The sequence below is a fragment of the Cucumis sativus genome, chromosome 5, assembly GCF_000004075.3.
Source record: "Cucumis sativus cultivar 9930 chromosome 5, Cucumber_9930_V3, whole genome shotgun sequence".
Lineage (NCBI taxonomy): Eukaryota > Viridiplantae > Streptophyta > Magnoliopsida > Cucurbitales > Cucurbitaceae > Cucumis > Cucumis sativus.
The window spans coordinates 27,738,170-27,761,269 of NC_026659.2; the positions used below are offsets into that span (position 1 = coordinate 27,738,170).

At 30.7% G+C, this 23,100-nt stretch overlaps 4 protein-coding genes and 1 long non-coding RNA gene across 5 annotated transcripts; 3 read left to right on the forward strand and 2 right to left on the reverse strand.

Moving 5' to 3' along the window:
* Positions 1-254: 254 nt before the first annotated feature.
* LOC101206349 (ethylene-responsive transcription factor WRI1) lies at positions 255-4,750 on the forward strand. Its single transcript, XM_011657519.2, has 6 exons — positions 255-777; positions 886-968; positions 1,214-1,222; positions 1,353-1,441; positions 1,732-1,933; positions 3,867-4,750. Exons 1-6 carry the CDS (start codon positions 509-511, stop codon positions 4,532-4,534), a joined length of 1,320 nt encoding a protein of 439 aa, XP_011655821.1. The 5' UTR covers positions 255-508; the 3' UTR covers positions 4,535-4,750.
* Positions 4,751-10,676: 5,926 nt separating this feature from the next.
* LOC101206112 (probable pectinesterase/pectinesterase inhibitor 25) lies at positions 10,677-16,146 on the forward strand. Its single transcript, XM_004135327.3, has 3 exons — positions 10,677-11,359; positions 14,227-14,584; positions 15,202-16,146. The coding sequence occupies exons 1-3, from the start codon at positions 10,721-10,723 to the stop codon at positions 15,900-15,902; spliced, it is 1,698 nt and encodes a 565-aa protein (XP_004135375.1). The 5' UTR covers positions 10,677-10,720; the 3' UTR covers positions 15,903-16,146.
* Positions 16,147-16,800: 654 nt separating this feature from the next.
* Positions 16,801-18,039, reverse strand: LOC116403669 (inactive protein RESTRICTED TEV MOVEMENT 2-like). Its single transcript, XM_031885075.1, has 2 exons — positions 17,496-18,039; positions 16,801-17,422 (listed from the first exon to the last, which is right to left on the reverse strand). Exons 1-2 carry the CDS (start codon positions 17,599-17,601, stop codon positions 16,857-16,859), a joined length of 672 nt encoding a protein of 223 aa, XP_031740935.1. The 5' UTR covers positions 17,602-18,039; the 3' UTR covers positions 16,801-16,856.
* Positions 18,040-18,411: 372 nt separating this feature from the next.
* On the reverse strand, positions 18,412-20,410 carry LOC101205877 (inactive protein RESTRICTED TEV MOVEMENT 2). The gene is made up of 2 exons (XM_004135326.3): positions 20,171-20,410; positions 18,412-19,407 (listed from the first exon to the last, which is right to left on the reverse strand). The coding sequence occupies exons 1-2, from the start codon at positions 20,304-20,306 to the stop codon at positions 18,485-18,487; spliced, it is 1,059 nt and encodes a 352-aa protein (XP_004135374.1). The 5' UTR covers positions 20,307-20,410; the 3' UTR covers positions 18,412-18,484.
* A 962-nt stretch (positions 20,411-21,372) lies between these two features.
* Positions 21,373-22,944, forward strand: LOC116403985. The gene is made up of 3 exons (XR_004216920.1): positions 21,373-21,672; positions 21,959-22,209; positions 22,750-22,944. It is a non-coding gene; the product is annotated as an uncharacterized LOC116403985 (long non-coding RNA).
* The last annotated feature ends 156 nt before the right edge of the window (positions 22,945-23,100 follow it).

Below are 23,100 nucleotides of genomic sequence, written 5' to 3' on the forward strand. Positions count from 1 at the left end.
TAAGCATAATTTTATTCCAACAAAAAAAATTGAAATTTTATTGTTGTTTTTCATTTATTTATTTATAAGAAAGGTTAAATAACTAAAATGACAAATGAAAAAAATGATACTCCATAAAATCAAAATAGGAAAGGCAGCAAAGAGAAGGCAACCGATTGGTAGCATGGCTGCACCTACAGCCAAGTGTTGGGCAGTTTCTTAACTCACCTGGTTAACTTTAACCCCCTCCCCCCATTCTTCTAACCCTAGTTATTTCTTAACCCTCTCTCTCTCCTTCTTCTCCTCCTTCTTCTTCTTCCTTCTTCCTTCTTTCTTTTAACTCTCTCTACTTGTTGGTAAACAACTTAGGTTACCAAAATGCTTCTCCAAATTTCCCCCTCTCTTCATTCCCATCCAATTCAAACACCATTTTATTCCTCCATTTCACTTCCACTTCCTTAATTTCCACTCCCGATCTTCCTCATTCCAAATCCCAATCCTCCCCCCCGTTCCCGCCGCCACCGCCGCCATGAGAATATCCTCTTCTTCTTCCTCCTCCTCCTCCTCCTCTTCCTCCTGCGTCGGCTCCGATTCCGGCATTCATAACAACAATAATCTCACTCCCGCCCCACAATCGGAGAAAACCAGAGCCAAACGCCGGAGAAGGAATCAAGACGAAACGAAATGTCAGATTCATAATCATAACGCCAATGAAACCAACAACCCCGCCGCTGCGGCCTCCGCCTCTGCCTCCGCCTCTTCCGCTCGCCGGAGCTCCATTTACAGAGGAGTCACTAGGTTTATTGGCATTTATTAATTTAATTAGTTTTCTTTTTTTTCTTTTTCTATTTGCATGTAATTGAATTGAGATTGTGAAATTAATTTATTCCGTAATCGGAAAATTAGGCACCGATGGACCGGCCGGTTCGAAGCTCATCTTTGGGACAAGAGTTCATGGAATAACATTCAGAACAAAAAAGGAAGGCAAGGTAAGCAAAATTAAATTGAAAACATCCTCTTAATTACTTAATTAATCGCTTAATTAATTAATTAATTAATTGATTGATAGAACGAAGAGATCTAAAAAATTCTTTGTTTATTCGGTTTAACTTTTTAATTTTAATATTATTATTATTATAATATAAAATAAAGCTCTAATTTTGTTTTGCTGACTGTGTCTTTGGGCTTCCCCTGTCATCGCCAACGTTCATTTCCCACTTTTGTCGCTGCTCAGTTTATTTGGGTAAGCTCTCTCTCTATACATATTTTTCCTTAAAATTTTAGTGAATTTTGGAGGCCACGTGGCGAGATCATGGTTATCTTCTTATTTTAAAATTTTGGTGAAATTAATATGAAATTCATAAATTTTGCAGGAGCTTACGATAACGAGGAGGCCGCTGCCCGAACATATGACCTTGCTGCCCTTAAGTACTGGGGACCCGGAACCACTCTCAATTTCCCGGTAACTTCTCATCTTCAAGGCTAACACTTTTTTAAAAAATGAAATTAAATTTAAGAAAACGCTTTTCTTAATTTATTTCATTAATTCTCCATAAAGTGAATCTCGTTATCTTTCCTAAATCACAAAGGAAGTCCTAAATTGACACTTTCGGCATGTTTTAATTTTGAAGATCATTGGCAAATTAATGGACGGTGTGTTGATTTTACTTTGAAAAAATATTAGCAAAAATAATGGACGGTGTGTTAATTTTTTAATTAATATTTAATTAATAAATAATAAATAACGTACAGGTAGAGTCGTACACGAATGAAATGGAAGCGATGCGGAAAGTAACGAAGGAGGAATATTTGGCGTCGTTACGGCGGCGGAGCAGTGGTTTTTCGAGAGGTGTTTCTAAGTATCGCGGAGTCGCCCGTCACCACCACAACGGTCGGTGGGAGGCTCGGATTGGCCGTGTTTTTGGAAGCAAATATCTTTATTTGGGAACTTACAGTACGTTTTCCTTTCTCTATCTTCTACTTTTTGCTTAGTTCCACGTTGCAATGCCACGTGGGTTTAAATAGTAACCGGCGCAAACTTATAACTACGTGGATCGGTGCGTCAGATGTTTTCCCAGTCTGTCAGCTACCGTGGCACCATTGTTCTTACTTGTCATAGACAGTCCAATTCTTTATTGTCCTTACTTTGCCTTTTATTTTAAAATAAAAAATACAAATAAAAATAAAATATATTTTATTTTTTTTTAAAAAAAAATGCTTTAAATTATTAGGTTTGTTTGCTAATTGGTTTAACTACTGGGTCATGACTTATGTCAAATCCTAACTCACCAACTGTTCCATAGAAAAATGAGGTGTTTAGGTTCACCTTCCCTGATTTTAAGTGGGTATATAATTTTAAGATTAAAGTAATTCTTTCTTTAGTTTAATAAATCATAAAACTAATTGATTTTTATATCTAATTTCCTATTTCAGTATTGTATAATACAGTTCAAAATATGAACTGAATATTAAATTTTATAGGTTAAGAATCTACATCTTAATTAGAAAAATCAGTCTATAAGCATTTTGTTAGAGGTCAGAGAAGTTTGATCTCCAGCAATTATTCTATTAAGAAAACTAGATTTGGACATTCACATATGTTATTTAATCGTTTTTCAAATAACTAAAAGGGATTTCAATACAATATTTGAAATTTGAAAATGTAATATTAAGAACTACGAGTGGTCCTGGGGGTACGGCACGTGATCCTACTTCAGCTGCAGCTATAAAATAATAATAATTAATAGAATTAAATAAAAGGAGAAGTTTGTGATCCACAGCTTTTCTTTCAAAAGTAATATTATGAAAAAGTAATATGTGGCCTCACGTGCCACTCTACTACCCTCTGTCGGAGTGTGGGAACTTTTTAGTTTGTTTTTTCACATCTGTAGTTTCATTTTCCCGGAGCCCATTCTTTTTTTTTTATATATAATTTTTATAATTTTATTTTATTTTCATAAATACAAATTTAATTTACTTAAAATTACAATTCATAAATAAATATTAAATAATCCATTAATTAATTAATTATTTATTTATTTAGTCAAACCAAAAATCACGGGAAATTCGTATGGTGTTATAGACAGCAGAAGCAGTTGTTCTGCATTGCTGCTTTCAATATTTTGACTTTTTTTTTTATATAAAAAAAAGACTTACAATTTATTGTCTCAATAAAATTGAGAATTTTCATTTTTGGAGAGCTTGAAGTTGAACCATGATTTATTTATTTATTTATTTATGCTAGAGAAACAAAGAGAGAATATTTATTTAGATCTGTGTTTACTGATGCGATTGTAATTAATTAGTTAATTAATTAATTGGTTTAGCATAATCACGTGATTTCCTATCTAAATTCCAAACCAAACCCCATTTAGAAAGTCAAATCTGCTCAACCCCTGTGCTAAATAATCTTGTTTAATTAATCCCATTAGATTAAAGTTTAGTTCAATAAGCATTTGGTTTGTTAAAAGTGCTTGTGTTTTCTCTTAATTACTTTACAATGTTCTTTGTGTTGTTATTTGTCTGATTCATTTTTTAAAAAACAAAAAAATTAGTTGATAATTGGTTTTGTTTTGGTTGTTTTCTTAATTAATTAACCATATAAACGTTCATTTCTATAATTTATTATTGGCATTATAATTGAATTTCAAATTTTTGAAAACCACAAACTAGCTTTTTAAAAACTTATGTTTTTTCTGTTCGAATTTGACTAGGAATTTCAAATGCTTACTTATTGAATGGTTAACATCGCTGTTTGAAAACTAACTTATTGATTCTGTGTAATATATCAACTTAATCACCATGTTTATAAGCTTAATTTCTGGAGCAATTGAAGAGTAAGGTTTAGTTGTTAGTCATTAATCTTAATTAATTGGTTGATTGATTAGACACACAAGAAGAAGCAGCAGCAGCATATGACATGGCAGCAATTGAATACAGAGGAGCCAATGCAGTGACCAACTTTGACATTAGCAATTACATTGGAAGATTAGAGAATAAATCATCACTTCTTCAAGAAGAAGCAACACAACAAACAGATGATCCTAATTACTCCCCTGTTTCTTCTGAAGGAGAAGTAGTACAACAACAACAACAGGATCAGCAGCAGCAGCAACAACAACAACAAACGACATTCTCGAGCCCTCCCGACCTCCACTTCTCTATCGAGAACAACCCGGCAATGGTCATCATGGACGAACCACCAACACAAGATGACCACGATCTGCACTGGTCATTTTTAGACACGGGATTATTCGTGCAAGTCCCCGACCTCCCGCTCGAGAAATCAAGCGAATTGGCCGACCTGTACTTCGACGAGATCGGGTTCGAGGACGATATTGGAATGATGTTCGAAGCAAGCTTAGAGAACAATAACTGTGAGGCGAATAACAATAATAATAACAGTAGTAATAGTAATAAGAACAATAACAATAATAATAATAATGTTGGGAAGATGGAGGTGAACTGCAGCGAGAAAATCAGATTGTTCTCAACAACTACTTCACCATCTTCTTCATCAATAACCACCTCGGTTTCGTGTGAATTTAGGGTTTGAAAATTTTAGATTTTGAGGGTTTGTTGTTTGTTTGTTTGTTGAAGAGTGGATGAGAAATGGGGGGAAAAAATCTCAAAATTTCTAGAATAATATATGTTTAGGGTTTTTTTTTTTTTTTTCCTATTTGAATTTAAATAATTTAGGGTTGGTTCATGGGAGAGAGTGAAGGAAAGAGAGAAAAAAATGAAAAAAGAAAAAGATTTGGAGATTTGCTTAGGTGTTTTTGTTTTTAAATTCTTAATTTAAAATTTCAGTTAGAGAGACCTTTTTTTTTTCTCAAGGATTTTTGTGCAAGGAAAAAGCCAAACTTAAATTACCTAAAACATATAATTGGTTAAATCAAAACTTTATTCTAAAAAAAATACTATAACAGCAAGCAAAAGTTGTCCCCTTCCCTCTTTCTAATTTCTTCACCTTATTAGGAGACATTCTATATATGCACTTTGATGATTGGTGAAAATTAAAAAAACAAACAAGATCAGGGGCCTAAATGCACATTTACATATATATATATAACAACATATTTGGTTTGTTCAATAATATTGTCTTCTTTTCAATATACAAATATTCATAAAAAAATAAAATAATAATCAAACATGCAAGGAAAAAAAACTCATTTTATATTCTTCCACCTTCGTGCTCTCGTAAATGGTTTCTAGTATTTTCGGGAGGTTGGGATATAATCATGTTTATATTGAAGGAACTTTTGAAAAATAACAAAAAAATTTATGATAATAGAATCCATATTACAATATTTTTTAAACTTGCAAAAATAGCAAATTTAAAATTTGTGATTCTCTAACATATAATTACCATCGGATAGCCTTATGATTACCGTTTGATATAACTAATTTTAACTGTTTTTTTTAATGCTTTTGTCATTTGATGTAACTTTTTATATTAAAGTGTTAAAATTGGTGTTAGAGTGAAATGGTAAAGCATGCAAGCTGTGAAAAAGAGGTTGAGTTTAAAACGGTCGTGGAAAGGAAGTGTAATGGATTTTACAAATTGAGCTCAAAGCTCTTGATCCAAACGTGGGCTTGTGCCTGTGACCCTTTGTATTCTAGCCTCCTAAATAAGCCTAAGTTTTTTAGATCCACCCCAAGTTATTTAGATTATAGAATTAAGGGTTAATTTTAGGTTATAGTAATCATTTTAAAAATGAAAAATATGGAAAAATTTATCGATGTATGTGACTATATTATTGATAGACTTTCAAAATTTGTTCTAAATTTTGTTATATTTGTAAAAAAAAATTACATTGTGATATATCATTTAATACTTTTGGTTTGGCTACTATATTTGCAATTCAAGTATTTTTTAAGTAGAAATTGAGAGCGGAAGATTTGGAAGTGAATCATAGACCTCATGTTTTTGTTCGTTTCAAATCATTTATTTATGATTTTAGCAATGAAAAGTAAAACGCTAATCTCTAAAGTACTTAGTTGCTTATTTTAAAAACACTTAATCAAGAGTAATACTCTAAAGTAGTATTTTTAAAAAAGCAAAATAAATAAAAATATTTACAAACTATAGCAAAATTTTGGATTTTATCATGTTCTATTACTATAGTATATCAATTACTATCGGTGATAGAATTTGTTATAGATTGTAAATATTTTGTAAAATATACTATTTTAAAAAAATCTCCTACTCTGAATAGTTGAAAAAAAATATCTTAAACATAGGAAGAATTGACGAAAATGGCAAAACGAACAAACTAGAATTTTTTACAAAATCAAGTATAATAAAATTTTGTGTTTGAGTGATTTTTTACATTAAATAATTTATATTATTTATTATTATGGAAGAAAAAGAACTCTCTTTAAACTTAACAATAAATATGGGTTCTCTCACTTTAATTGAAATGAATTTAAATTTGGTTATCTCATAAACATAGAGATTATTTTGGGGTATTTTACTATTTTTTGTGGGATAGTTTTGGGGTATACATTGGGCTGAATGGGCTCTTGGAAAATTGAAGCCATCATTCCCCAAATGGCAATGGGTGACGCCTCAATGTCCAATAACATTTCATTCTCACATTTCCTTATAAAACCAAAAAAAGTGGAAGCCATCATGAGCCAATGAAAATGAAAGATAGGAACTATCAAAAGCTTATTTGAAGTAATTTTATTTTTCTTTTGAAAAAAAATATTATATATATAGCCTTTTATATTTTGTATTTATTGTATAATATAAAGAGCTTTTCCAAAAGTAGAAAAAAAAGGAAAGAAAGAGAGGAAGGAATGAAGAAAGAAATAAGATTTGTCACGACATTTTCTAAATTTACAAAAGTAATGCATTTAAAAGTGACGATCATCTGATAGTCGTATGATTACTGTTTAATATCACTAATTTTGTCATATTTACAATGTGAACAAAATTGGTGCCATTAACTAATTTTTTCTAAATGTTTTTGTCATGTAGTTTTTCTAATATATATCTTTATTACTGACATATATTATATGTTAGTTGAATTATGTTTATCAAATGCTATATTTCATTCAAACATTTTTAATTATGACATAATAAATCAAATTTTTAGATTCTATCAATATGAACTATAAACGTCAACCATTATTGATAAATTTTGAAATCTTGTTATATTCTACAAGGAAATTTGTCAAAAATATAAAATTTGATCAAATATTTCTAATATATAGCAAAATTTCCGATTATATCAATAACAGACATTGATAGACACTGATATGCTTCTATCTGGATATTGATATACAATAATAAAAGTCTATCAATTTATATTATTGATAAAAATTCAAAATTTTGTTATAGTTTATAAATATTTTTTATGTACGGTATAATATATATTTCTATTACTAACATACATTATATGTTAATTGAATACTATATTTCATTCAAACATTTTAAATATGACACAATGAATCAAAATATTTATAATATATATCATAACTTTAGGTTCTATCCATGATAAACTATTAGTATAAACTGTCAATCGTTATTGATAAAATCTAAAATTTTGTTATATTTTATAAATATTCTCAACAATTTTATCATTTACAACAATTTTTTTTTAATATTTATTTCTACGATACAAGTTAATGGAATAAATGCTTTATTTGAAGACAAAAAAATTGTCAAAATATTTACAACACATAACAAAATTTTCAGATTCTATAAATGATAGATATTGATAGCTACTGATATGTTTCTATAAGCGACATTAATAGACCATGGTAGTCTATCAGTGACTATCATTCATAAAATACAAAATTTTTTTATAGATTATAAATATTTTAATTTAATTTATTATTTTTTAAAATACCCAAAAATAAAATCGTTTTTGGAGTGAACCACATGTTTCTTAATATATCATTGTTTCATTGTAAAAACATTTTTTAGAAGTAGATCTAGAGGTAGAAATTAAAAATGAAATAAAGAGAGGTTGATAAGTGATGAGTCTATAAGTCATCTCCTTTTTGCCTAATCAATTATTCATTTTCACATTATTGTCTCTATAATTTGAGCCAAAGGTACCATATAATAAAAAGTCTTTTAGGCCCATTTATTATTTAACGTGTGAAATTATTTCTTCTATTGGTTGAACTACAAATATTTATTATTCCAATGAAACTATGTTACCATAAAAACCATATACTAATAAAATTTATTCACTATAAAACATAAGTTATAGCAAAATATAAGATCTATCACTAATATATCACATTAATAGACTTCTATCAGTGTCTCAATGTTTGTCACTGATACTTATAAACACCGATAAATCTACCATTGTCTGTCAGTGTATCATTTATAGAATTTAATTTTTTTATTTTAATATTTTCAACGGTTTTTCTATTTATAATAGTTTTCCTTTTCATTATTAGTTAATAGCAGGAAATTAATATCAAGGCTCTAAAACTAGCATAGGTAAAGTAATATATAATATATGCATTGACAAAAAAAATCTATAGTCTGATTATGCTATCTCTATTGTATTGGGAAATTGAATTTTGTCTTTAATAATGTAAAAAACTATTTTGTTATTTGGTAAAAAAAAACTTTTTCATAATATGTGAAGTCTAGTGGATCCAACTCGTGAATATTGATAAGATAAGTCCATGCTAATAATTAAACTATGATCATATTGAAAAAAAAATACAAATATCAATATGACAAATTGGAACTTAAAAAAGTTATTACCTTGAAAATGTATGGTAAAGTTTATATAAATGTGGTTGCTTGAAAATATTTATTAGCTTATAAATCAATTAATTATAATAGTAAACTTAACAATAAATACTTATTCTCAATCTTAAAGTTAATGATAAGTGTTTGATTTTTTATTTTTAAATCCATGTTGTTATTGTTAATATATATATATATATATAATCAGTCCAATTAAAATTGGAAAAGTAAATGATAAGTAGATTGGAGGGTAGCGTCGGTGGGTAATTGGGGTAAGCTTTGTTCTTTACTTCCCACTTTAAAATAACCCTTTTCAATACTTTGGAATAATATATATATATATATATATATAATAATTTAATTTCCGTTCACTCATTGTTCCATTCTTTCACGAGTAATTGTATCAGAATGACAAAAACATTTTTAAAAGAAGTTCATGACACATATTTTTGCATATTGCAAATATGACAAAATTAGTGATATTAGAGGATAATTTTAGGACTATTATGACAAAATTTGTTATTTTTGCAATTTTAGAAAATGTAATGACATTAATCCTGTTATCATAATTTTTTTTTTCAAGGGTTTCTTATTTAATTTGTGTAAAAAATTCTAAATTATAATATATTTCCGATTAATAGCAAAATATTAAAGAGGAATTTACATAAATGGAAGAAAATATAAGATATTTACATCTTATAACAAAAAACGATTGATACTTTGAGTTTAGGTTAAAATTTTGATTATCCATTTTAGGCTTGAATTAAAATTTTTGTATCATCCGTAAATAGTTTGTTAGTTATTCTATTTTTAAAAACTTTCAAATATTAAAACTGTTTGTAAAATATATATAAAAAAATAAATGAACGGTATAAAGTTTTTTAATTCTGCTATGAAAAAGACCCTGAAAAAACATCTACAAAACTTAGAAGATAATCACTGCAAAACAAAACTATTTAAAATAATTATCTAAAACAAGAAACCCTCAATTTATTTAGAAAGATTTATTTATTGATCTAACTATTATTTTTAAATTATTTAAAATGACAAAACTGATAAAAGTATTTATAAATACAATCAATTTTAGAATTCATGACTCTATCCGAGTATTTATCGCAATCAGTTTTTAAACCAAATAACATGGTCGATGTAGTAAATGTTATAATCAACTCCGGCTAGGGGTATTCACGGTTTGGTTTCAACCTAAAACCGAACCGAACCACAAAATGCAAAAAAAAGAAAAATCATATGAAACAGAATCGAACCTCACGTTTGTGTCAAACCGAAAATATATGCGATTCGGTTTCAGGTTCAATTTAAATTCAGAAGAATCTCAGATCACCAAAGCATCGAGCTTGAATTTTACTTTTCTATTTTAAATTTCTGACAATCTCGAACCACCAAAACACCGAGTTCTATAAAATTTTCTTTTTTATTTTAGATATCAGTACATCTCAATCAACATATTTAACTATAGAAATAAAATATTCATGAGCATTTCTTTAAATTTCTTTATGTTTTTAAAATGAACAGATTCGTTTAGTTTTATAATTGGTTTAAAACATGAAACCGAACCAAATCGCTAATCGTATAAGAACCGGTTTCAATATAAGACAAACAACATGCAATCGATTTCGGTTCGGTCGGTTTAGTTTGTCAAATCGATTTGGTTTTCAAATATTTTATGAACACCTCTAACCCCAACCATGAATATTGAGTATAAATCGATGATCAATTGATCAATTTAAATCAGTTTAAACCTTTAAAACTTTTTAAAAATATAATCGGTTTGTATTTTTCTTGACACAAATTAAATTAGTCGATTGATTCGATTTTTCTTTTATAATTTTTCTAAAATTTAATATCCACATAAACGGTTTATTAAAAAATTTAATCAAATTAGACCTCAAACATCTTTGTCTGCATCCTCCTTCCGATTATCAGCACTTATTCTCCCGCCCTCTATATAAACCCTCTCTCCTTCTTCACTCACTGAGTCACTCCCGAGTTTACAAAATCATGAACTCACTTCCATTCATTTTCCTTCTCCTTCTCTCTCTCAACTTCGCCGGAGCTTCCGTTTCTCCTCCGCCTTCTACCGCCCTCTGTAAATCCACTCTCTACCCTAAGCTCTGCCGCTCCATTCTCTCCACTATCCGCTTCTCCCCTTCCGATCCATACGGCTACGGCAAATTTTCCGTCAAGCAATGTATCAAACAAGCGACCAAAATGTCGACAGTAATCGGCGACTATCTCAACCGAGGACGCGATTCGAGGCTGAATCGGCCAGAGGCCGGCGCTCTGAGTGACTGCAGAGACCTCTCCGATTTGAATGTGGAATTTCTTCGGTCGATTGAGAGGGTACTGGAAGCGGCAGAGGGAGTCGATGAGGAGCTGGTGGAGCGCGTTGAGAGTATTTTGAGCGCGATCGTGACGAACGGCCAGACTTGCATCGACGGATTGGTGGAATCGAGGAGTAGTCTGGGAAATGCGCTATCGGGGCCGCTTTTGAGCGCTGGAGAGCTGTACAGTGTGTCGTTGGGATTGGTTTCGAACGCGATGTCGCGGAGGTGGAAGAAGCGTAGGGAGAAGGGAGGCGGAAACGGAGGAGTTCCGGGGGGTGGACGGAGCAGAGAGCCATTGGACACGCTGATCAAGGTACGATTGATTGAATAACGAGTTGCTGTTGCTGTTTGGTTTCTGTTTGTCTGTTCGTTCGGTTACACGAAACATTGCATTTGCTTTATTCTATGCATTAAATAATTGGGAAAAAAAGAAATATTTTGTTTGGACCTAAGCCACTAATTTAGACTTTTATTTAAAAAATAAATTAGTGATACATATATTAGTTGCAGTTTTGTTGCCATTAAACTTTAGATAGTTTGAGCACAAAATAATTAAAATGATTTTTAAATATAACAAAATAAACAATAATATTTATAAAATATATCAAGATGTCACGATTTATTGGATGACATAATACATAAATATAATGTTTTGCTACATTTATAAATATTTTTTGAATTTTTTGTTTGATGTTCATTTTTAAAAAAATTATACAATATTTAAATTTATATAATTTTATATATTTGAGTATTCAAATATTATTATTTAAGAATCTAATTTTTACAAACTATGTAAGTTTTTGGGTCAAATTTCATAAATAAAGTTTAAAATTACTATGCTACTTGTGAGATTATTATTTATTAGTTTGTATTATTCTATTTTCAAATGAGGACTTGTTACACAAAATTATAAGTTTACCATTTTATCGACAATTTTTTTTTGAATTTAACTTAAAATTTTAAGTTGTCTTAGGTTAATTTTTTTGAATTTGCTAAATACTCATTAGAGGTTAAATTTGAAATTCAAAACTCTAGAGTTAATTGTTAAACCTTCAAAGTTAAATTTAGCAAGAATTATTTTTAACTTTCAATATTATATTTAATATATTTTTTTATGAAAAATTATTATGAATAACATTTTACAAAAATATATAAAAAAAAACTTAAATGAATTAAATAGTTACAAAAATATATATAAAAAACTTAATTAAATTAAATAGAGTTTAATGAGTATACTGTAATTTATAATTAGTTTGAATATTTTACTATTACTCTATATTTTAATGTTAAGAAATACAATCTTCAACTTTTAGTTTCATCAACTAGGTTTGATTCGTGAAAAAAATTGTTGTGTTTAAAGATTGAGATAGTTGCAAATTTAGTAATTAGATTTAAAATAATTAAGTATATAACAACATTTTAAAAAATTTGCAAATATAGTAAAATTTGTCAAATTCTATCAACGATACAAATCTATTAGTAATAGTTTTGCTATATTTGTAATTTATTTAAAATTTTGTTGTATTCTTAATTATTGTTGAAATGATTATCAATTGTAATTTCCGATTAAGATTTATTAATTCCAAATCATGTTTAAAAATCTATAAAATATGTATTTATTGAATATTAATTAAAATTTATCCGTTTTATTTTATTTATATATATACAATGAATCAAAATATTTATAAAATATAATAAAATAATTTTAGATTTTATAAGTAATAACGTTTCCATAAAAATGGATAGAATTTAAAATTTTATTAGATATGATAGTTTGTTAATCTTGCCTTGTTAAATATCCTTCAACCAATATAATTTAGATGTGGAGATATTTTTATTTTTATTATTATTATTATTATTTTATTTTGAGAAGATGTAGAGGGAAATTATGGCAAGTGGGGTGGAGTATAATATAAAATAAAAAATTACGAACAAATTTAAGGTTATCGGCATTTAATTAATCCCGATCACTTGTTAATTGGAATATTAGGATAAATAAAGATGGGAAAGTTCCTGTAGACTGCAGAGGCATCTGCGCAACCCTATCCTTAATACTACAAATCCCAATTTAAAAAAGATAAATACTCTTTATTTTTATTTTTTTAAAAGAATATTAATTTTTGTTTATAATTAAACTACGTTGAATAAGTTCATAAGATTCTTGTTAATGGTATCACGAGAGAGATTTTAGTGGGGAAGGCAGAGTAGGATTCCCATAGAGAATTTATCAAATGCATGTTATATATTGAAATGTGTGGATTCTCTTCCCAATTCTATATTACCTTATTCTAATTACTTTATTCCTACTAATTTTAATATGTTTTTATATATATATATATATATATTATTTGCTTTTACTAGATATATTTTTTGAGTTCATGGATGAACTTATAAACTTTTTTAATTATTATTTATGTTTTAATATGTTGTTGGCTGTACACTTGAGCATAATAGTTGGTTGGAGATAAGAGAGGTTGGGTTGAGGTTGGTTTGAAAAAATTCAATTTGACAATATTCTAAAAATATTTTAAAGGTTTAAATGGACTCAAACTGACCGATTGTCCAACCAATATTCGATTTGTACTTCTTCGTAGTTAAAGTTGGTTTGAATATTTACTAAACTACTAGTGTCGGATTAGTGTCGATATGGTTGGAACCAACCAACCGATACTCACCTCTATTGAATTTTTGTAATATCAATAGTTAGTAGAATTGATATAAGTTTATAGACTATATACTTTAACGTTTGAACAAAAAATTCTCTAGTACAACAATCGTGGGGATGGAGATCAAACCTTCTGCTTCCAAAATGAAAAGTTATGTCAATTAATAGCTGAGTAAGTTGACTTTGGTGTTTGAGTCTGACCAAATATTATTCTTTGACAATTTGAGTTTACCGAGCGATAAATTTTCTTCTATTAAACCGACACTTAAAAGGTATTTTTGATAAAATTTTAACTCGTATATGGTTTTTTGTTTTTACTTTTGAAGTACAAATTTCTTTGTTTTGCTATTCACTTATGGTATGCACGGAGAATGATTCCTAATTTCTTCTTTGGTGAGCCGGTCACAATTTTTTTAGTATGAACTAATTACTGATTTTAGAGTTGATTTCAATTAATTTTTTTCTGATGAACTTAGTTTAAGATACAATTATCTTAAAAGTTAAAGTTGAATCAGGGACTACACAAAATGGAACCATGCAACAACCAATCCACAAAGTGCTTAGGAAGGCAGCGTTTGTTAACTGATTTAGGCAGCACAGGAATTTTGATAAACAACACTGTGGTTGTTAGCTCAACTGGTGCTGACAACTTCACATCAATTGGAGATGCAATTGCATTTGCTCCCAACAATTCAATGCCTCAAGATGGCTACTTTGTTATCTATGTCAAGGAAGGATACTATGAAGAATATGTCGTCGTCCCCAAATTCAAAACCAATATAATGCTCATCGGAGATGGCATTAACCGAACCATCATCACTGGGAACCACAACGTCGTTGATGGTTGGACAACTTATAATTCTTCTACCTTCAGTAAGTAATCACAAATTCAATAATACTCGTTTAATCTTGATTTCACTCACTTTTCTTTTTTCTAAAGAGACATAAAAGTCATCTCTTCACAAACTTTGCTCTTAGTTCTTCCAAACGTTACAATATTAATATTACTCTTGAAGTAGAATTCTGTAGAAATTTTGGAGGAAAATTTGGAATTGAAACGATGTGCAGATGCCTATAACGATATGATAGTGTCAATTTTTATTCTAATTGCTCACTGCTACATTGTTTCAAGTTCCAATTTTCATCCAACATTCTAATGGATTTCAACTTCAATAATACTTTTGAAATATTTGTGAAATGTCAAGGGATTTCATCCATTCGAAATCCCTTGACTTTATTTTTCTCTCAAAAGTTACAAACTTACCTTTGATATAGTGTTCTGTCTGAACTTTAAGATAAAAACGAAGACTTAAAAGCAAAAATTTCTATTAGAAAACGATATGCATATGATCTAACACAGTATGACGGTCTCTCAATTTCTATTCAACATTCTAACAAGTTTCTACTCCAATTCTATTTCGAAAGGTTTATAAGCAAAGTTGAAACGTATTTTTGTAGGTGTTTAAATATTTGTAACATATATTTTGCAGCTGTTTGTGGGGATGGATTTGTTGCAATAGATGTGACATTCAGGAACACAGCAGGACCCGAAAAGCACCAAGCAGTAGCATTAAGAAACAGTGCAGATCTCTCAACATTCTACCGCTGTAGTTTCGAAGGATATCAAGACACTCTTTATGTACATTCCCTAAGACAATTCTATAGGGAATGTGATATTTATGGAACTGTAGACTTCATTTTTGGCAATGCAGCTGCAGTTTTCCAGCAATGCAATCTCTATGCAAGAAAGCCACTCCCCAACCAAAAAAACGCATTCACCGCACAGGGTCGAACCGATCCGAACCAAAACACAGGCATCTCAATCCACAACTGCACCATCAAGGCTGCACCCGACTGGGTGATGGATTCGAATACGACAACGACAAACTATCTCGGTCGGCCATGGAAGCAGTACTCTAGGACGGTGTATATGCAATCTTATATTGGGGATTTGATAAGCCCAGTGGGGTGGTTGGAATGGAATGGAACAGTTGGATTGGAGACATTGTACTATGGAGAGTATGAGAATTATGGACCTGGAGCTAATACAAGTTTGAGAGTGAATTGGCCTGGATTTAGCTTGTTGAATGTTACACAAGCTATGAATTTTACTGTCTATAATTTCACCATGGGAGATACTTGGTTGCCTTATACTGATATTCCTTTCTCTGGAGGTTTGCTAATCAAGTAAATTTCTGTCTCTTTCAAGCTTTTTGATAATTTATCTTGAGAGAAATATATGTTCTTGGTTGCTTTAGTGTATTAATGGTTACTATGAAATCAAGATAAACCTATAAATAACAAGCTGGCTGCCGAAGGAAGTTTGGCTTGGTTTTATTGATATGATCTCTAAGTATAGAGGTTGCATGTTTGATCTCTTATTTTGTATTTCCTGTACTAAGAAAAAAAAAACTCAAACTACTTGATAGAGTTTACTTGGTAATCATTTTGTTTTTTTTTGTTTTATTAAATTTATTTTCTTTCAAATTTTATTAATTTTCTTTTTTTCAAATTTTATCCTGATTTAGATTGTCTTATTAATATCATAATTAAACTCTTAACTAAATTGTATTTTTTTAATTTTAAAAATGAGACATTTTTAAAAATAGCAAAATAAAAAATTTTGAATTATATCACCGATAGTTTTTTATTATTATAGCATATCAAAGATTAAATGATTATCAAGAATTTGAAGCCTACTGTCTGAAAAAGTTTTCCTATTAAAAAATTAGCAATGAAAACATTAGTGAAAAATAGATAAGAATTCAAAAAAATTTAAAATGAAATTAAGGTGAATTAATTAAAATACTATCAATTAGTAAAAGAATTTTATATTAAAGATAACAAAACCAGACATTTTTTTATAAACGAAAATTAAAATCATTTAAAAATTATCAATTTTATAGTTGATTTTTTTTGGTTATATTCTATCGATAGATTCAATTTCTTTAAAATAAAAAAATAATATATTAATTAACTAATTAACTTTACATATTTTTAATGAAACAAAATGGATGATTATATATATGTTTGAAATTCCATTCGATTTAAGTTCACAATTATAGATAAATAAGAACTATTTTTAGATATAGCAAGAATGAACTAACTTGTTTATTATCAAATGTGTATTTGTAATTATTTTCGATCATTTTGTTAATTTAAATAATTTTCCACTTAGCTTCGTTACTTCTTGAACTAAGAAAAGATATATGAAATATGCCGCCACGGCTATCACAACTGCCGCCGCTAGACTTACCATTGCCGGTACCGACATCCTTCCAACACTTGTCGTTCTCGGATATGGAGTCCCGGTGCCGATCTTCGCGGTTTCTTCGTTTTTAATCTTACCCACATCCTCTGTCTTCGAATCCTTCATCTTTTCTACTTTTTTGTTTTCAATTTCCTTCTCTGGGCTACTAATTTTCTGATCCAGTGCCGAGATTTCTTCTCTCCCCTTTTCTAGGGTTAATTGCTCGTTTTGTTTGGGCCGCGGAGGCGCCGGCACCGGTCCGTTGGTTTGTTTGATCATTCTAATGAAGAGAACTCCCTTCTTTAATTGAACAGAAATTTTGTTGATTACGCAAATTTCAGGAATTGGGAAAGTTTCATCAAATCGGAACCATCGATTGTCCCCCGCCAGCCGTTCTCCGGTGACCTTCATCATTCGTTTCCCTTCTTCAACCCTAACCGTAACTTGCTGCCTCTTGAATTCTAAAAACCAAAAAAATAAAAACGATCAGATGAGAATCAAAAAACAAAAAAGAAAGAAGGGGAGAATTTGAACCAGGAAGTTGGAGGCGAAGAATGTAGGCTTCGTTTTCATCTCTTTTTTCAACATTGGGAGTGAAGGGAACCCGGAGTCCGGAGGTCTCTGGCCTTGCCGTTGCCATTCTGGTCGCCGGAAAAAATGGCGGGTTGTGATGGGTAAAGTCGTTAAGAATGAGGGCGCTTGGGTGGTATTTAAATGTTTTGAAAATCGTCTCTTGAAAGTGCGTTTACCGTTATTTTTTTTTTATTATTACAACGGGGAATGGAATATTAAATCTAAAGATACGCTATCTTTTCCTTTTAATTATTTGGAAGCTATGGTTGCGAATTCAAAGATAAAGTAAATGAGCATGTGGATTTCGTTATACTTGATTCTCTATATTCTTATTCTTATTTTCGTTGCATAAACTATAAAGGTAGTTTTGTGAATCATAAATTAACTATGATTCTTTACTAGATTCTACTATTCGATTTGAATCTATTTGTTTATGAGTTATTCTCCTCACGTTTTTAAGGAGAAAAAAACTATAATCTCATAAACCGTTCAATAGTTATGTGATTATCATTTGATAGTTTTAACCGTTTGATATCACTAGTTTTGTCATATTCGTAATATAAAAGAAAAATAGATGTGATGAGTTACATTTTTCTAAATGTTTTTTCACTTGATGCAATTTTCTTTTATCAATATTATTATAAAGGTTAAAATTGGTAAAAATATTTACAAAATATAGTAAATTTTGATGTTCTATTGTAAACATTAATAATTATGGATAGAACATAAAATTTTAGTGTATTTTGTAAATATTTTGTATATTTTAGAATGTAAATATTATAAACATTAATAATTATTGATATAAGATAAAATTTTATTTGAGTGTATTTTGTAAATATTTTGAATTATTTTGTATATTTTAGAATGTAAAGGAAGATTAGAAAATTATTTAAGGCTTCGTTTATTATTTTTAACGATATAAATAAGAGAAACCATTGCGAATTTCAGCTTCATTCCATCGCGAACGAAACTCCGTAATAAGCATACGCAAAATATGCAGCCACCGCAACCGCAACCGTCGCCGACAAACTCACCGTCGTCCGTAACGGCAACCTTCGAATCTTGAAGCAGCCGACAAGTTTCCCTACTTTGGTCGCTCTTGGAGATGGAGTTCCGGTGCCGTTCTCCGTGGTTTCTTCATTCTTTCTCACCTCCTCTGTTTTAGATTCCTTCCCATTTTCTGGGTTTTCATTTCCAATTTCTTTCTTCTGTTCTTGGCTGCTAATGTTCTGATCCATCGTTGTTTCTTCTTTGACGTAATCTGTAGCCACCGGAGGCTGTGGAGCCACCAACGGCGCCGGCGTCGGAGCTTCCTCCTTGGTGGCCTTCGCCGAGCCCTGCTTTTGGAGTTCTTCAGATATTCCCTCTTTCGGAAGAGCTGCCACCTCTGGTTCCTCAACTTCAGCCTTCGTCTTCGGCGGAGCTACATTTCCCAGCGAAAGATCTATTAACCCCTTCTCTGGGGTTGAATCGCCTTCCGGAGGACCTTCCTCTGGTTCCTTAGTTTCAGCTTTCGTCTCCGGTGGGGATACGTTTGCCGACGAAATTTCTTCTTTAGCCTTATCTGAGGTTGAATCACTTTTCGTCAGAGCCGCCACGTCTGGTTCCTTAGTTTCAGCCTTCGTATCCGGCGGCGCTGTCGACTCCGCTGCTTGCAACGGCGGTGCGGTCACCGGTTCAGTAGTTTGTTTGGGGATTGTAATGGTGAGAACTCCATCTTGTAATTCGTGTTTAATTTCATCGATTTTGGAATTTTGTGGAACTGGAAAAGTTTTATCCAAAATTTGCAATCGAGTAGTCGACACATTACGATCTCCGGTCACCACCACCGTTCTTGCTTCTTTTTCAACGTTGACATTAACATGGCTGAAACCTGCATAAGTAAATTCAACCAAATTAAAATAAAATATAAAAGTAATAAATTTTCAAAAATCAAAAGATTGTCAACAAAAAAAAAAAAGAAAAAAAAAATATATATATATATATATTCTTATTAACAAAATTATCAAACTAACGCTTAAAATATTTTAAAATATAGCCAAATTTCGACAAGCATAATAAACATTTTAGTTGTTTTTAAATTTTAGTTATATTTTGTAAATCAATTATTATCATTGTTTTAAATTTTAGTTATATTTTTGTAAATAATCTTGTTTGTTGGTTATATTTGATATTTGAAAATGTTTAAAGATACTTGAAACTATATTTTTAATTAATAATAATAGTTAAATAATAAAATATATTCATATACTCATTTTAACTATACATTTTTTCTAATTATATCGGCTAAAAAATGTTCACGATCATACTAATATTTAAATTGTAGCCAAATATATGGTATCTAAAAATCATATTTTTTTTGTCTTTTCCATTTTTCATCTCATATCATATCACCAATTTTTTTATTTGTTTCAATGATTTAAAGTTTAAGAGTTGTTTTGAGGAAAAAATCGAACTTCAAACATTGAAAATGAAAGTATTCAAAATTTTAAAATAGAGTGGATATCAACGTCTAAACTGAAAGAATTCAAAATTTTAAAGTATAGTGAATATCAATGTCAAAGTTTAGAGGTTGATTCTTTTTTAATTTAATAAAAAAAAAATAAAATCAAGAAGAGAGAAGTGAAATTTAGGACCGGGGAGTTGGAGTCGTAGAATGTGGGCTTCATTTTCATCTATTTCTTCAACATTGGGAGTGAAGGTATCATTGTAGGCACGCACGGATTGACGACGGACAGCACCGAGGCCAGTGATTCTTGGTCTTGCTGCCATTTTGGTCGCTGGAGAAAATGAAGAACGGGAGAGGGGCTAGTTGGTGTCGAGTAGGAACAAGTTGGGTTTATTTGACGGGTCGGGTTGTGTTTGGTTGGGGGTGGGTTAAGAAGAGGGTGTGTGTTGAAAGGGGGTATTTATGGGTTTGAAAAAATGGTTTTCTTGGAGTTGGGATTATACCTTTTTTGAAATGTTTGATTAAGGGGACATATATTTCCCCTTTTATGTACTAAAGTATAACTTTCCTGTTCCATCTTCCTTTCATTTGTGCTTCAATTGTTTTTCACCTTTTTCATTACAATTTTTTAATTCATCCCTTTTGGACGTAGGAGAATACGATTAGGGTTTTAGTTTACGTTCTCGAGAAGCTCAACTTTGAAACATGTGGTCTACTAGCGTACTTTTGAAATAAAAAAATAAAAAAACTTTTGTTATCTTAGATGTGTGAAATATACAATATAAAAGTTGGATTATGTACTCAAGTTCGCATTTGGCGTGGTCACATGCTGAGTTGGGTTGAAGCTGGTTTTCAACCCTACATTAAATTTCGAGTTTAGTGCATAAACAACATCGAACAACTCGAAATCTTCTTACACAGTGCTAAGAGAGTTAGATATATTACATCATTTATTTTATTGTCGTATGAAAAGAAGTAGGATCATAGAAAGATGATGCACTTTTTGAATACGATAGGATCTGGTTTTTCCTCTTCTCGAGGTACACATTTGTTTTAGTGATTGGAGCAATCTTAGAGGAAGACAAACAATTGGTTAATAGACATTTTTGACAAAAAAAACTACATCATTACCGCTCTTAAAGTGAAGTATTAAATCATTACTTTTAAAAGTTGATAACCCTAATATAATGTTAATGGTTATGTTAACGGACGTAGATTTTTATTTTAATTATATTGTATATTCATCTATTTTTAAAGTCATTGACAAACTAATAACTTATTTATTTAATTGTTAAATTTAACTCTCGTAGGCAAAAGAAAAGGAAAAAGATATTTTATTTCAAAATAAACCATTCGCTAAATTTAATTTCCCCCCAAATTTTGGGTTCTTATAACGAACCCAAGAAATATGGCGCGCGGAATCAAACTGCCAAAACTCCGACGGCCAAGTCTCCAAAAGAAAGGTTCAGTAATGGCGGAAACGATCTCAACATTTCTCTCTCTCATTCCCATTTTCTTAAGGACTCACCATTTCTCTAGCTTTCACCACTGCAAAAATGCCGTTTCCAAATATCCTCCCCTCTTCCTTCTTCCTTTACCAAACTGAAACATCATCACCATCTCTATGTTTCCATTGCTTTAACCTAATTTCCTCTTCGGTATTTTTCCTTCTGCCGCTCACACTTTCAGGTAAGCTCTTCTGATCCGCCCTATTGCGCGTGCTTTCATAGTCTCTGTTTGATTTCTATTGTTTCAGGTGGAATAGAGTAGTAGTTTTTCAATTTTTACTGATTGTAGTTTCGGTTCATTTTTTTGTGTTGTTTATTGCTTATTCTTCAATTGAAACTGAGGGTGCATTGGTGAAAATTTGAAGACGAAAAAAAACGAATAGATACTTCAAGTTAAGGAACCCATCTTAACGTCTCGTCACCAATTTTAACTCTCTGAAATCTAAGCATGTTTTTGGTCTTTTCAGAAGGGGGTAGCATCCCAGAGATGGAAGATGACCAAAATTTTTGTTCAAGTGGTTGTGACTTTGTGACTTGTGTGGTGGTTCGGCAACAATGGTGGACGCGGGCAGCTTGAAATACAAAGACCCTAGGCAAACAGTTTCTGTTCGAGTTAAGGACCTTCTTGGCCGAATGACTCTGGAAGAGAAAATTGGTCAGATGGCTCGGATTGACAGGAGTGTTGTCAATGCTACAGTTACGAAAAATTCTTTCATCGGTAAGGCAACGGTCTCTCGTTGATTTATTTATTATATTATTTTTCAAGTTTTCAATATATATATGTTGTGGAAGATTTTCCCCTTTGTCACTAAATTGAATTTCTATATAATATCTTACAACTTAGAACATTACAGTTTGTCTATGTGATCATTTAGCTTCAAGGAGAATATAATACTGGATTAATTGAAAATTTGAGATCATTTTCATCATGATAAACACCTTTTTGTATACTTTGTCTTATAAATCTCTTGTTCAAGGGAACTTTCACACAGTTCATCCATATCTTTAGACTTGTATTCAAAGCATTATAGATGTTTAATGTTATGAGTTCCAAAATTTATATTATTAAATATGTTTGTGTCAAGTTGTTGAAGCGATGTCAAATGCATGATATAGGGCACATAATCTAGAGGCTGTTGGGTTCCATTATGACTTGTCCCAAGTAGCTGATTCATGCAAAACTCAAATAATATCTATTTGAAATTTGATTATCTAGTAAAATGACGAAAGAGAAGCATGAACTGCGAAATTTGTGCAGGAAGTGTGCTAATTAACTGGCGGTGGAACTGAGCCACTGCCAGGTGCTCGTGCTCTCAAGTCTGGGTTAACATGATAAATGAAATCCAGAGAGGTTCTCTTTCTAGCCGGGTACACTGATGATGACTGGTGTTGATGCTGTCATGGCCATATTAACAATGCTACAATATTTCCTCATATTGTTGGACTTGGAGCTACCAGGCTAGTCATTTTCTTCCTTGTAGCCCTCTTCATAAAATTGTTCTATATACCACTTTTAGGTGTTTATTCAAAGCCTTTACTTTACATACATCTTTGATGTGGAAGCTTAATAAGGGAACAAATGGTTTTTCTAAAAATACTAGTTTTGCTC